The 16,633-nt window shown below is 41.8% G+C and overlaps 1 protein-coding gene across 2 annotated transcripts in view; it reads right to left on the minus strand.

Moving 5' to 3' along the window:
* Positions 1 to 16,633, minus strand: part of LOC125455175 (ALK tyrosine kinase receptor-like) — a 977,528-nt gene that overhangs the window by 169,741 nt on the left and 791,154 nt on the right. For both annotated transcript variants that reach the window (XM_048536890.2, XM_059648635.1), the window contains exon 12: positions 6,809 to 6,971. In XM_048536890.2, coding sequence (XP_048392847.1) covers positions 6,809 to 6,971 — 163 coding nt within the window. The remainder of the gene's footprint in view (positions 1 to 6,808; positions 6,972 to 16,633) is intronic.

The raw sequence follows: 16,633 nt of genomic DNA on the forward strand, positions 1-16,633 counted from the left end.
CCTGTTCTTCCTCTCACCCATCCCATCCTCCCACCTCAAGCCGTACCTCCATTTCCTACCTATCACCTCACCCCGCCTCCTTGACCTGTCTGTCTTCCCTGGACTGACCTATCCCCTCCCTACCTCCTCACCTATACTGTCCTCTCTACCTATCTTCTTTTCTCTCCATCTTCGGTCCGCCTCCCCCTCTCTCCCTATTTATTCCAGAACCCTCTCCCCATCCCCCTCTCTGATGAAGCGTCTAGGCCCAAAACATCAGCTTTTGTGCTCCTGAGATGCTGGTTGGCCTGCTGTGTTCATCCAGCTCCACACTTTGTTATCCAGGTATGGATGGCAGTTTCCTTTCCTAAAGGTCATTAGTGAACCAGATGGGATTTTCCTGGCAATTGACAATGGATTCACAATCATCATTAGATTGTTATTTCCAGATATTTATTGAATTCAAATTATACCTTCTGCCATGGCAGGATTAACAGTCCAGTGATAATACCACAAGGCCATCACCTCCCCTGTAGTGCCACTGTTCCTGGGGATTCCAGCAATGGTGAATACTACTGGCTGTGGGGATTGTATTGCATACAAAGGGCACTATAGGGGTGTGGTAGGTAGTTAATGAGGTGAGCTTGGGATGATAGTGTGGGAAAATCCACTTGGCCTTGCAAAGAGAACCCCTCCATGAAACTTCAGAAATGGTACTTTTTCAAACTATGGTAGGATTCAGCCCCAAATTTCCTGCCTAACCTCTGCTGAATTGTTTATAGCTTGATAATTCTTGCAGTCCTTCCCAACAAATCAGAATGTGGTTACTTTATAAACATGACCCTGAACGAACCTCTGTGAGTTTCTTTCATATTTTTCTTACGATGTGAGAATTTTTCTTGAAGGTTAAATATTGCTTTATATTTGTATTTGGCTCCCATTCTTCAATGTCCTTGTTTAAATTTCATTTAATGAAAGTTACACTTTTCATTTGTCTCCCCTCAATCTTTCCGCAAGAGAAAACAAAATTAGTCAATTAAGCTATTCTCAAGCATTAGTCCCCGAAGGCTTGACGTCATTACTCTTTAGAAAGGCTTCTAATGATGTTTGAGATAAACTGACCAAAACTGCATGCTCTCTTCCAGAATTGGCTGGATCAATCATATAATTAACAGGAAATTAGCAGTTTGTCACATCTATTAAGGCATTTCAAAGCGTTTGGCATACCAAAGAGTACTGGAAAACGATGTACAGGTCTGTGCTTGAAATTTCACAGCCTTTTTAATGCAAGTGTAGTGAATGAGGCCAGAGCACAAGATTCCAAAGAATTCCTTCTGCCTTCTAAAGTATAAAATCTTAGCTTGTCCCAAATAAAACCAGAAAATGACTATGAGTGAAGACTTAAAATTCTGGGAATTCCTGCATTCATAGCCATGGAGCTGCCCAATTGACCCCTGAAGCAGATTCTTAGTTTTGAACATGCTGTTGCCTCTTCATACAAAGGACATTTTGATGCACTTTATTGTGGTGATATGCAAGTAGCTTTTTATTGCATTTTCCAGCAACTTAAGGGAGGTGCGTGTGCATGTATGAGCTATCAGTAACAAGGATATTCACATGTGGATTGTAATAAGAACACAAAAAATGCGAGAAAAACTCAACTGTTCAAGCTGTATCTGTGGAGAGAGAAATAGACTTAATGCTTCAAATCTGGCACCAGATTGGAAATGTTAATTGCATTTCTCTTTCCACAAACACTGCCAGAACTGTTAACTTTCTTCAGCATTCTCTGTACTTGTTTCAGGTTTCCATTGTCTGCAGAATTTTGCCTTCATTGGAATGTAGTAAGGATATCTCCCTGTTGTAGCATGAATTTTAGCTAGATCTGAGCTGGTGGTTCCGATAAAGAAAGCTTCACATATGCACTGGGGTACTGATGCTGTGAATTCCATGCCAATCTCACCCTGACATAGACATAACATCTGCACAGCATTAAGACAACACTGCTGCTTGCTCAAGCAATGGGGAAAGCTGTTTGCAAATGGGACAGCATCAGCGGGCGTATACAAAGTGAAATTTGGGCGACAACAGTTTGTTGATTGGTTTGAGGAGTTGCGACTAGTTGTGGATGATATCAGCCTGACAACAACTATCTGATTTCTTCTGGGTGGCTGAACAGATTGTGGACATTGACAATATTGGCACAACGCTTTGGACTGCTGAAAGAGCAGTTGGTCTGTGTCTCTCACCAGTAAAATACCTAAGACCTGAAGAAAGACAGTTTACTTGTCCAATTAGTTGCCGTAAGCTGTTGATTTTAACCAACATATCAAGAATCAATCACTCTGTGCCTCCTGTGAAGAAGAGAAAGAACCTGAAATAAAAGATCACAGAACTGAAGGACTTGGCAGACAAAAAGAACACTTCTTCTAGTACTGAGAACTGGTGCAAGTGAACTGTTGCCCCAGTAATTTCATGTCCTCCATGTGTAATAGTAATATTTTGTTGTCTGTTTGCATCTATTTGCATGCATGTATAACTGGGTTTGAGAACAGTGTTTGCATTTTACTCAGTAGAATTATATGTCAACAATTAATTATTATATGCCTGTGGTTAAAATCTATTGATTTGGGATAAAAAACTCTTGTTAAGTACAAAAGTTCAGTCTGTGTGTTTTGTTAGCTTGGTCTATCTGATAGATAAATTGGGCACTTTGCAAACCTTGCAATATTTAACTTTTAAGATGATACCAAGAATAATGGGACTTGATTTGTTCTACTTGCAGGGCCATTTTAGTTGCAGACAAACTGTCGCCGGGGAATAAACATAAAATGAGATTCAGTTGGCAATAATAGCTGATTGGTCTATGGGCTGGTGACCAATTGTTGGTGACAAAGGCCTTCCACCTGTACAAAGCTATGTGCTAGGCTCCAAGGTAGCTGAACAACTTGTGGATATGAAAAAGTCATTGGTCCTTTGGAAAGAGAAATGGTGTCTTTCTCTTTTAAGTGAAAAAAACAGTTAAAACTAGTTTAAATTTCCTCACCAGTTTCTGGAGCTGTTGCTTTCAACCAACAAGTCAGATACTTATTTAGTTGTGAACCAGTTGCTTTGTATCTCCTTCAAGCAAATCAAGGAACAGCAGGCCCTGACAAGCCAGAAGGATCAACTCAGTGAACCCTGGAGACAAGGGCCTTCTCAGTTTTTCCCTCCACTCACAATGTCAATTTCTTTTGTGCATCTGTACGTGTGTTCAGGGAGAATTTTATCATCTTTCTATCAACCTGGGTCCTAAAAGACTAGTAAATTCAGGAATTTTGCAAACTTTGGTAAAATCTTTAATTTCTGTGATGACTCCTGGTGTAGCAGGCTGGAACCCTAGCTTACTATCTCAGTGAGGCTTCTTAAAGTGTATGGTCAAATTGTCATTACAGAGATGTGGCTGCCGGGTGACCAAGACAGGAATTGAACATTGAAGGAAATTCAGCATGTAGGAGGGATAGATGAAAGGAATAAGGTAGAGGGGGTAGTATGGGTAATAAGCAACAAGATCTGTGTATTTAGGGAAAGAGAATCACTGATTTGAAAAACGGAACGTAGCATCTGTTTGCATGGAGCTTAGAATCAACAAGGGAAATAAACATTGGAGGGATCAGTTTATAGGTCACCAAAGATAATGTAGGGCATAGTATTAATCAGAGAAAATTAGAAATGTATGCACTAAAGGGAATATACCATGGATTACTTTGATCCATAAAAGACTTGGTATAGCTAATGAACATGAATGGGTATGGAGGAAAATTTTTTGTAATACATTCAAGGTGAATTGAAGCAGTATGTTGAGAAACCAACTAGTGAACAGGATATTTTAATTCTGATGATATGCAACGATAAAAGGCTAATTAATAATGTTATTGTACCTTTTGTTTAGGGAATAGTGACCATAAAAGATGGAATTTCTCATTGAGTTTGAAATTATGGAAATGAGATGAGGAAGTTGGCTATGGCAGATTGTAAAAAATATATTAAAATGTTGGTTGTAGCTTGACTATAGGTACTATTTAAATAATTAATACTTGCTTATCAAAAAAAGTTCCTTCAATCAAAACTACCTAACAGAAAAAACAAGATAGCAATTAACAAAAGAAGTTAACGATTACATTATACCAAAGGAAGAGGCTCATACAATTGCCAAAAAAAATTGTAATCCTGAAAATTGCAGTCTCCCTGAAATAATAAAGATGTAAGGGTATACTGGGAATGTGAAAATGAAAGCAATTAGCATTAGTCAAAAAGTAGTATCAGAGAAATTAATAGGACTTGTTAAATCCATGGAACACAATGACTTTCACTGTAGGGTGTGGAAGGAGGTGGCTAAAGAGATGATTGAAACATTGGTGATTATCTTTCAGATCATTCTGCAGTGCTCCCTGTAGATAAGAAGACTGCAAATATAACTAAAGATAACAAGGTATAGAGCTGGGTGATCACAGCAGGCCAAGGAGCAGGAAGGCTGACGTTTTGGGCCTAGACCCTTCTTCAGAAACCTTGTTATCTCAGATTCTCCAGCATCTGCAGTTTCTACTATCTCTGCAAATATAACCACCCTGTTTAAGAAGGGAGGGAGAGTGAGAAAACAGGGAACTATGGACCTGTTAGCCTGATATAAGTAATAGGGAAACTGCTGGAATCTGCTATAAAGCATGTCTTTATTGAATATTTAGAAAATAATGAACAAAGTCAGCATGGATTTATGAAGGCAAAATCATTTTTTCATGATGTTATTAACAGAGTCAGTCAGGGAAAGCCTATGGATGCTGTGCATTTGAATTTTCAAAACTGAATCGTTAGAGTCAAGGGCGATATATGAGTGTGGAGTATGATTAGTGAGAAAGCACAAGGGTCAGTACCTGGAAGCTCAGTTTTTCAGTAAGTTCATGAGTCAGATTGATTTACTTCAATTAATAATGTCAGGCATACATGGCATTGAGGCGGATGAGCACAACAAGCTTGAGAGGCTGAATGACACAGTCCCGCTTCAATGTTCCTAACGGTATTGAAATATAAATAGGTTACGGGCTTGAGCAAAGGGCACACTTGAAGTGTCCCAATGGATATGAATTTTGCTGAAGCACAAGAGTTCTGTGATAGGTTGTTTCATGATAAGGGGCTGTGAATCCTTGACCAGATAAGAAATAAAGTTTAGATACTGGTTTAGATACACAGCTACCTAGAATACACCTCCTCCCACCCACCCGCCTGCAAAAATTCCATCCCCTATTCCCAATTCCTCCGCCTCTGCCGCATCTGCTCCCACGATGAGGCATTCCACTCCCGCACATTCCAGATGTCCAAGTTCTTCAAGGACCGCAACTTTCCCCCCACAGTGGTCGAGAACGCCCTTGACTGCGTCTCCCACATTTCCCACAACACATCCCTCACACCCCGCTGCCGCCACAACCGCCCAAAGAGGATGCCCCTCGTTCTCACACACCACCCCACCAACCTCCAGATACAACGCATCATCCTCCGACACTTCCGCCATCTACAATCCGACCCCACCACCCAAGACATTTTTCCATCCCCATCCTTGTCTGCTTTCCGGAGAGATCACTCTCTCCGTGACTTCCTTGTTCGCTCCACACTGCCCTCCAACCCCACCACACCTGGCACCTTCCCCTGCAAGCGCAGGAAATGCTACACTTGCCCCACACCTCCTCCCTCACCCCTATCCCAGGCCCCAAGATGACCTTCCATATTAAGCAGATGTTCACCTGCACATCTGCCAATGTGGTATACTACATCCATTGTACCCGGTGTGGCTTCCTCTACATTGGGGAAACCAAGCGGAGGCTTGGGGACTGCTTTGCAGAGCACCTCCGCTCGGTTCACAATAAACAACTGCACCTCCCAGTCGTGAACCATTTTAACTCCCCCTCCTATTCCTCAGACCACATGTCCATCATGGGCCTCCTGCAGTCCCACAATGATGCCACCCGAAGGTTGCAGGAACAGCAACTCATATTCCGCTTGGGAACCCTGCAGCCCAATGGTATCAATGTGGACTTCACCAGCTTCAAAATCTCCCCTTCCCCCACTGCATCCCAAAACCAGTCCAACCTGTCTCTGCCTCCCTAACCTTTTCTTCCTCTCACCCATCCCTTCCTCCCACCCCAAGCCGCACCGCCATCTCCTACCTACTAACCTCATCCCACCTCCTTGACCTGTCCGTCTTCCCTGGGTTGAACTATCCCCTCCCTACCTTCCCACCTATACTCTCCTCTCCACCTATCTTCTTTTCTCTCCATCTTCGGTCCGCCTCCCCCTCTCTCCCTATTTATTCCAGAACCCTCACCCCATCCCCCTCTCTGATGAAGGGTCTAGGCCTGAAACGTCAGCTTTTGTGCTCCTGAGACCCTGCTGGGCCTGCTGTGTTCATCCAGCCTCACATTTTATTATTTTAGATACAGGGCTGTTCTTGAGCTGCTTCTTTTTGGGTCAGTTTTTCTGCCAATTAGAATGTATGCTGACCACTAGTCAAGACCTGACAAGAAGTCAGGAAGGTGGCAATAACTTGGGTATTGCACAAAAACAAATGCTAATACGCCATAAACTGCCTCCTAGGAAAATACTTGAAAGCAACAATTAAGACATTAACAACCAGAATTAAGACTATGAGAAGACCCTTCATTGCATAGTTTGCTGTGATTTAAGAGGAAAGTTCATCAGCACTTCCTTCAGGGCATCGCAGGGATGGGCAATTTATTCTGGCCTTGCTAATGCCTCCCATATCAAGTCTAAACTTAAAAGAAACGTAACCTACACTTACTTGTATGTGTCTGTTGATGGTACTCTCCATTTCTGAATGCCCTTCCAAGAACCTTTAGCTACAACCACCACAGAAGTACTTGTATTCTTGTACGCATTGTTGCACTGGGTCTGCGTAGGTCCTTTGGGCCCACTGGCACCACATGTCCTAATAATCCATGGGCCTGAAGAATAGAAGGAAAAGTGGAAAGATTTAAGAAAGCTGAGACAACCTTTGCTCTACATGAATTCCACGGTAGGGGGTCAGTGTAATCTTGGTATTTGGCAACTCTACTGGAAAAACAGATAAGTCCAAAAACCCAATCCAAATTTACCTGCAATTATATCAAGAAGAAATCATACAGCAATTATCTGAGTTATCATGTTCAGGCTCATTTTTCTACCCAAAATCCGTGCAAACTGGAATTTTGGCCTGAGGCTTTCAAACACGAAGTGGTTACCATAGAAAACATGATTGTGTAAAGGAATGTACAAAAGATTAAGTGCTTCTATGATACCACAAAAGAATGTTCTAATAAATCACAGTATGTGAGCACCACATTAAAAATAAGGATGATTTTTTCCCTCCACAGTATGAAACAATTCTCTAATCGAATTTTGTTTTTGTACTATCCTTCAATTTAGCACAAATAAGAAGTAAAGAAGACAATTTTACAAATCATCTCATTGTAAATAGTTTGAGGACTCATGGGAGTCACTCAAAGAGATACAGCCACAGGGCCTGAGTATTTGGGTTGCAGACAGAACAATCGCTCATCAAAAGAAGTTTAGAACCCCAGCTAGCTTATTTATTAATTATAAGGAGAGTAACTGCTGAGTGCATTGTCAATCAACATTGTATCTGTAGAAGCAGCCAGACTTTTCGGATAACAGTCAAGCCTCCAGTTTCAATTGACTGCAACTTTATAAGGTGCAGATCTGTGCTTAGCATTTGAAACTTCCAATAAACATAGAAACCTTTCAAGTTCAGAAATTTGTTGTTTTTGGAAACAGTAGTTGTCTGAAGTTTTTTTCATCAGACCCAAGACCCAAATACTAGTACAGTTTTGTGGAAGGTTAAACAATATTTGGATAAGGACAACAATTATTTTCACTCATTTATAATGCTTTATTCCTGTTTTAAACTTCAGTTTTCCAGCTCACACCAGGCATTCTAATATCATTTTATAACCCAAAATTTTTCAAAATTCAGAAGTGACTTTGTCTGAGAGATTACACTGTACCACAAATAAAAGCCGCTGTTGATGTTGCAAACCTGAAATAATGGAGAAACTAAGTAGGTCTGGCAGAATCTGCAAAGAGAGAAAGCGAGCTAGTGCTTTGAGTCCAGTGTGAATCAAGAATGACGCTGGACTCAAAATGTTAGTTGTTCCTCCATACATAGATGCTGCCAGATGCATTGTATTCCTCCAGCATTCTCTCTGTTTCTTACAGTGCAGCTTAATGTTATCCATGGTCTACGATTTTGCAAAATGCTAGTGAGTCAATGATTAAATAAAAAGCCATTCACTTTTAAGACCTGATATATCTGACAGTACTGTCAGCTAGGATCTTATTGCAGCTTTTAACTCCAGATTTATCAAGTAGACTTACATACCAGCAGCCCATCAGGGATTTGAGCTCATGTCCACACAGCATTAGTCCATGCCTCCAGATTGTTAGACCAGTGACTAACCACAATCCCAGATAACGATGTGTGAAGCTGGATGAACACAGCAGGCCAAGCAGCATCTCAGGAGCACAAAAGCTGACGTTTCGGGCCTCGACCCTTCATCAGACCCCACTCTAATGAAGGGTCTAGGCCGGAAACGTCAGCTTTTGTGCTCCTGAGATGCTGCTTGGCCTGCTGTGTTCATCCAGCTTCACACTTTGTTATCTTGGATTTTCCAGCATCTGCAGTTCCCATTATCACTGATCACAACCCTACTGTCTTCACATAGTTTTAGGCAGAACTAATGAACAGTCACTCTCTTTTCCTGCAGATGTTGCTAGACCTACTGAGTTTCTCCAGCAATTTCTGTTTTTGTCGTAATAGATTCAGGTATAAGAACAGAACAGCCTGTTCAATTGTGGGTGGCACAGTGGCTCAGGGGTTAGCACTGCTGCGTCACAGCACCAAAGACCTGTGTTCAATTCGAGGTGATTATGCTGGTGGAGTTTGCACATTTTCCCACGCTAATATGGGTTTCCTCAGGGTGCTCAAGTTTCCTTTCACTGTCCAAAGGTGTGTAGGTCAGGTGGATTGGCAATGTTTGAATTGCCCACAGTGTCCAAGGTTGTGTACGTTATGTGGGGTAACCTTGGGAAACACAGGGTGATAGGGTTAGGGAGGTGGGTCTGAGTGGGATGCTCTTTAGAGGGGCAGCCTGCTTCCACAGTGTAGACATTCTATGAATTCAATTGGTGGTCGCTGTTCAAGTCTGTAGTTTGCCGTACAAAAGCTGCGACAATGCCGGCTTAAGTTTAGGAGATAATGTATCCCTGCTGACACTTCATTAAAGGACTTCTTCTTGTAGAAAGGCTCTGGCAAACATGTTATCTTTCAGCAGTTCTCATAATTCTATAAGAATGCACAAATAATAAGCTGTTGTTACATTAATTAATTTGCTGGTTTAAACTGAAGTCACTTATCATGGGAGTCTCTCTTCTTATATACTAATCACCATATTTCATGCTGTCACTGTTCCGTACCAAGCCAGAGTGCCAATATCAGCTTAAATGAAGAGGTATAATTGTACTTCACTCGGTACTCCTGCGATATTCCTTTGTGATGCAGATGGCTAGTACACCAGCAGATCATCTGCCACCTCTTTATACATTCTCAGTCATTCTACCCTCATTACCACTTCAAAATACTGAAGACAGAAAAAAAAGAGTACTGCCAATCCAGTGCATTAAATAATAGACCAAGGAAGGAAAAGAATGCCAAAAAAGGTTAAGGAGGGAAAGAGAACCTAACAAGAGGAGCAAACACCACCATCCACAAGTTTCACTCCAAGCCATTCTTCAGCTTGGCATGGAAATATGTCACCATTCCCTCACAGTCAGAGGGTCACATATTGCAATTCCTCCCTCAGGGCATTGTACGTCCACCAACACCACATGGATTGCAGCAACTGAAGAAGGCAACTCAAGGAGACACCATTTTCTCAAGGGCAACTAGGGCCAGGCAATAAATGCTGGCTCAGCCAATGACACCCAAATCCCATGACTGAATTTTTAAAAATGCAAGAGGAGATGAAGAGGCTCAGAATGAGAGAGAAGCTAAGAGGGGAGAAATTTCACAGGAGAGTAAATGATAAAAGCATTTAAAGGGAGAGTGAAAGAAAGAATAAATGGAAATGAGAAAGGATGTCAATAGATAACATGACTGAGGGAATGGGTAGTAATGAAGGGAAGAGGCAGACACTGAAAGAAGCACTTGGTGAGAGAATAAAAGGCTGGTATCCTGTCACCAGCTCACCCTTTATTTACATGTTCACAGTATGTGACATTGGTCCAGCTTTCCCAGAGCCAGTTCTGAGTGAGCAAAACCCCTAATACTTCTGTTCATAACTGTCACCTACAGCGTCCTGATTGGACCAGGTTAACAGCCCCAATCAGGGAGCTCATATTCTATGGAACCACCTGGCTGACATTTCACTGTTAGTCTGTTGAAAGTTTAAAAGGGACAATTTGAATTTCCTTATTAAAGGAACATTTACTAATAATGAAGTAAAAGACATGCTTAATGGATGTGAGTTTGCTCGCTGAGCTGGAAGGTTAGTTTTCAGACGTTTCGTCACCATTCTAGGTAACATCATCAGTGAGCCTCCGACGAAGCGCTGGTGTTATGTCCCACTTTCTACTTATCTGGTTAGGCTTCCTTGGGTTGGTGATGTCATTTCCTGTTCTTTTTCTCAGGGGATGGTAGATTGGCTCCAAGTCAATGTGTTTGTTGATGGAATTCCGGTTGGAATGCCATGCCTCTAGGAATTCTCGTGCCTGTCTCTGCTTGGCTTGTGCTAGGATGGATGTGTTGCCCCAATCAAAGTGGTGTCCTTCCTTATCTGTATGTAATGATACGAGTGATAGTGGGTCATGTCGTTTTGTGGCTAGTTGATGTTCATGTATCCTGGTGGCTAGCTTTCTGCCAGTTTGTCCAATGTAGTGTTTGTCACAGTTCTTGCAAGGTATTTTGTAGATGACGTTCGTTTTATTTGTTGTCTGTATAGGGTCTTTTAAGTTCATTAGCTGCTGTTTTAGTGTGTTGGTGGGTTTGTGGGCTACCCTGATGCCAAGGGGTCCGAGTAGTCTGGCAGTCATTTCGGAAATGTCTTTGTTGTAGGGGAGAGTGTTTATGGTTTCTGGGCCCGTTTTGTCTGTTTGTTTGGGTTTATTGCTGAGCAATCGGCGGACTGTGTTCATAGGGTACCCATTCTTTTTGAATACGCTGCATAGGTGAATTTCCTCTGCTCTGCGTAGTTCCTCTGTGCTGCAGTGTGTGGTGGCTCGTTGGAATAATGTTCTAATGCAGCTTCGTTTGTGGGTGTTGGGATGGTTGCTCCTGTAGTTCAGTATTTGGTCCGTATGTGTTGTTTTCCTGTAGACGCTGGTTTGAAGTTCCCCATTGGCTGTTCGCTCTACGGTGACATCTAGGAATGGCAGTTTGCTGTTGTTTTCCTCCTCTTTTGTGAATGTTATGCCAGTCAGGGTATTATTGATGGTCTTGAATGTTTCCTCTAATTTGTTTTGTTTAGTAATGACAAAGGTGTCATCCACATAGCGGACCCAAAGTTTGGGTTGGATGATTAGCAGAGCTGTTTGTTCGAGTCTCTGCATTACTGCCTCTGCTAAGAACCCTGATATCGGAGATCCCATGGGGGTTCTGTTGGTTTGTCTGTAGGTTTTGTTATTGAAAGTGAAGTGGGTGGTAAGGCATAGGTCCACTAGCTTGATGATGTTGTCCTTGCTGATGAGGTTGGTGGTGTCTGGTGTATGTGTCTTTGGTTCTTTTAATAGTGTCATCCGTGTTTCTTTGGCCAGGTTGATGTTGATGGATATGAGCAGGGCTGTTACGTCAAAGGAGACCATTATTTCATCCTCTTCTATCTTGGTGTCTTTGATGGTGTTCAGGAATTCTTGGGTGGAGTGAATGGAGTGGTGGGAGTCTTCTACTAGGTGTTTTAGTCTTTGGTGTAGTTCCTTGGCTAATCTGTAGGTTGGTGTTCCAGGTAGCGACACTATGGGCCTGAGGGGGGTTTCTGGTTTGTGAATTTTTCGTAGTCCGTAGAAGCGTGGTGTGTTGGATCCATCTGGTTTCATTTTTTGGAAGTCTTTCTTGTTTAATTCTCCAGATTTTTGAAGTTTTTTGAGTAAGGCTGTGATTCGGTTCTCTAGTTGTGGGGTCGGGTCTATCGCCACCTGTTGGTAAGTGTCGGTATCTGCAAGCAGTGCGTTCGCTTTCTCAATGTAGTCTGTTTGGTTTAAGATGACTGTCAAGCGTCCTTTGTCTGCAGGTAGGATAACGTCTAGTAGAAGACTCCCACCACTCCATTCGCTCCACACTAAAACAGCAGCTAATGAACTTAAAAGACCCTATATAGACAACAAATAAAACGAACGTCACCTACAAAATACCTTGCAAGAACTGTGACAAACACTACATTGCACAAACTGGCAGGAAGCTAGCCACCAGGATACATGAACATCAACTAGCCACAAAACGACATGACCCATTATCACTCGTATCCTTACATACAGATAAGGAAGGACACCACTTTGATTGGGACAACACATCCATCCTACGACAAGCCAAGCAGAGACAGGCATGAGAATTCCTAGAAGCATGGCATTCCAACCGGAATTCCATCAACAAACACATTGACTTGGAGCCAATCTACCATCCCCTGAGAAAAAGAACAGGAAATGACATCACCAACCCAAGGAAGCCTAACCAGATAAGTAGAAAGTGGGACATAACACCAGCGCTTCGTCGGAGGCTCACTGATGATGTTACCTAGAATGGTGACGAAACGTCTGAAAACTAACCTTCCAGCTCAGCGAGCAAACTCACATCCAGAACCTCAGCCTGAGCTACAAATCTTCTCAAAACTCGCTAGACATGCTTAATATTAATGAGGATACATAAATTTTGCAGAATATATTTAAAAAGCTGTGGACACACTATGTTATTTGTGTCCTTTCCCTTTATAAATATGCCTTCAACCAGTCACAAAGATACATTTTTATTCTTCAAAAAAGGAAAGCAATATAAATGCACAAAGTAGCTGCTTATAGCACAGAGCATGTGTGTGTTACTGCTCATCACATATCAGGGCTCTTCTTGGGTTGCCACTTTGAGAATCTGTCCTGGCTTTTTGAATCTGTTGATTAGTTCCTGGTAGTTTTCTACATTTCCCAATGTGCATCTTTAACACATGTACATAGAACATAGAACAGCAGAGCACAGGAACAGGCCCTTTGGCCCACCATTTGTGGTGACTGTGATACCACTCTAAACTAAGCCCATCTGCCTGTACATGGTCTGTATCCCTCTATTTCCTACTTGTTCATGTGTCTGCCTAAATTCCTCTCAAGAGTGGCTATTGTATCTGCTTCTACCGCTTGAGTGCATTCCCGACACCTACGACCCTCTATGTTAAATACCTGCTTCGTAAATTTCCTTTGAACTTTTCCCCCATCATCTTAAACCTATATCCCCCAGTATTTGCCATTTCCACCCTGGGAAAGTATTCTGGATAACTGGAATTTGGAGGCTTTTAAGTGTTTGACAAGATGAAATCCAGAACAGTAAAAACTGTGAATGTGATCCATTTAATTTGAGACAAAGACAAAGGGAGCAGGAGTGCAAGCTACACCATTGGCAAGGCTCTGGGTGGGTTAAGCTGTCATGAAATTCAAATTGTACAAAAAGCCATTTTTACAGCATTGCAAACAATGCTTGTCAACAAACAAACCTCAATAACTGACAATGAACATTTTCCAACGATCTCATCATGGAAAATAAATTGTGCAGCTAAGAGGGACTTTGGCTTGAGGCCTTGCTTCAAGGCAACTGACTAAGTTAAACTGCTCTTCATTAAATTGAATTTCAGATCTGTCTTACCGTTTTGGGATCACACTGTATTATTTATTCATCTTATAAAAATTGTAACCCAAAGGACTTATACATATCAAAAGAGAGGGTTATTCATGGCAGCAAAATGGAACATGAGCATAAACTGCAACTGTATCCAATATGTCGTCTCTGGTATAAGGGGAAAACATCAGAAGTGCACAGAATTTATTGGTGGGGAATCTAATCTGGGAGAAAAATGACAGCTACTTGGACAAACATAAATATATTACAGAGGAGACAGCACTGATATATTTGGGGAAGACCTTGTTTGATTGACTTGATTGAGTTTGATGAGGTATCAGGTTTGGTAAACAAGAACTGTGCAGCTGATGTTGCAAATGAAGCCTTTCAAGTTAAGGCATGAGATATTAGGCTTGTTAACAAAGTTGAAGCTTGTGAGCTAAAGGGAACAGAGAGATGTATAGATGTAGATTTCAATTTAGATTTGGATTTTGCTTTAGATTTAGGTTTTGTTGTCACATGCACTTAAGTACGGGGTGCAAGAGTACAATAAAAAGTGTACAACGTCACCACACATGGTACCATCTTAGGTACAAAGTACGTAGGCACAAAATCTTAGTTACACACGTAGAAGAACAAAGAAATGAGGTTAAAAATTCAGCACTACAGTCTTCTTAGTGGAAACGAAAAGAAATAAAGTTAGAAAGTCAAACATCATAGTCTTTTCTTATGGCATTGCCTTGCTGATGTGCCACGCTGGGCTTTCTCCAAGAGGGATCACTGTCCCCTGTGCTTGGCTATGACCAGCCCATGCTCACCCAGCTTTCTTCAATGCTGACCACCGTTGCCGACTTCTATCAAGCACCCCAGGCTTCTCTGCCACTCACAAGGCTTTGGCCCTCACTGCGATTTTGCCACTGATTGTAGCTGCCGCTATCCTTCACGACCAACTGCCTTCTTTTGCTGCCACTGCTGCCATCGGCCGCCTTCCGGGCTCGTGCTGGGCCCCATTCACTGTCATACTCCAGTGTCACGCTAGCTGCCTCGCTGCAGGGTCCCGCTCTGGAGACGCAGAAGGTGAATAGAGGAAGAAAAAGGATTAAAGAACTAAAAGAAAGAAAGACAAAAAAAGACGAGAAAGGAAGAAATGTAGAAGAAAGAAAAGCATTTGGAACAGTTGGAGCAAATGAGCTCCAGTCATGAGCCCTACTCTGCCACCATCTTGGAAGAGTCAGGATAGGATTGAAAGCAGAGAGTATTGGTCAATGGCTATTCTTCAGACAGAGTGGAGGTTATGTAGTAGAATTCCTCATGATTTGGATCACTGCTGCTTTTCAAATCATTAAATGGTTTGACCTGGCTGGTATGGCACACTGTGATGATGCTGTCACTTTAAATAGGTTATTCTGTCCTCAGTGTTTTTGGAGAGGTTGTAAAGGCAGAGTTGATGAAGAGTCTAGGGAGTAATATTTTAACAATGGAAGGGGAGTGGTCAGTTCTCCCTGTTCAGGCTTTTATCTAGTTTTTTTCAGGCTGTAGGAATCACAAGATGTTTGAGTCCAGAAAGTTGTAAGCGACAGTAAATGATGACTAACTGACATTCTCTAAAATCTCTCTGGGTGTCGTTTCCTTCTGCCTGTGAGAATCCATGTTTGAATTTATGTTTTTGCCAAGAGGTGTGTTTATGGGATGTTACAAGTTAAATTACTCTATCAAGTATTTGGTTATATTTTCCAATAGTTAAGTTATTTTAAATTCTGCTTTCTTTTGTTTGTGTTTTAACTGTAGTGTTTAAATAAATTATGTTGAACTTAAAGCCAAGTGGTTTCATTAGTTGCATCACACGTGGAGCACCCACTTCACACCTACTTTTAAAATAAGAAAAAGTTAGGGTCTAGGCTAATGTCTTAAAATATTTTGAGGAGGTTTGGCCTGGTCCATTACAGCACAATTTCAAAATAATGGGTGAAACAAAAATTGGAAATGTAGTAATTGTTGTATTAGGGTGTCAGTGTTTGAAAGTGTTCATACTGACGAGTGTCTTAAGCTCTACCCACGACGATAATATCACCCAGACTTTGTCAGAGAACAGTTTAGGATTTGGAAGGCATAAGACCAACAATCCACGTTTTCTTCAAAGTCTATGCAGAAAAGCCTATCATATCAGTTTAACTTGAACTTAGTTATGAACAAACAATAAACTGCATCTTATTTTAGATTAGAGACTTTCTTGTTTGACCATCAAGAGACTTTCATCTGCCATACCATAACAAACACATCTTTTAAATCCCTCCTGTAAAAGAAGCTTCATGGTGACCAACGATGCAGTTAGCCTCATGCAACATGGTGAGCAGTGGTGTAGACTTGTTTTAGTCGTCTCACACCACATGCTGTCAGCATTGGATGTCAGAGAACTTTCCAGGCACAGTTTTAAGATTCCTCTCATGCAGCCAGCATCAGGAAAGGTGGACAAGCAAGGAATCTAAGCAAGCATTGGTGGCAAGATTCAGTCAATGATAAAAGCTTTTCAGGTCAGCAAAAAGATGCACTGCAGCAGGAATGTTAGGAATTCCCCGAATGCGGAGTATCAGTCACTTCAGTGCAGTTACAGATTGCATTAGCTGCCAGTGATTTGTGGGAACAGTCCCAAGTCAGTGTTTGGTCACCAAGCAGATGGACATCAGAGGATCTGTGAGTGAAGTTAATATCCATGGCCGACAAAGGGAAACTTTCAAAAATGGGGTA

This window comes from Stegostoma tigrinum, chromosome 9, assembly GCF_030684315.1.
Source record: "Stegostoma tigrinum isolate sSteTig4 chromosome 9, sSteTig4.hap1, whole genome shotgun sequence".
NCBI lineage: Eukaryota > Metazoa > Chordata > Chondrichthyes > Orectolobiformes > Stegostomatidae > Stegostoma > Stegostoma tigrinum.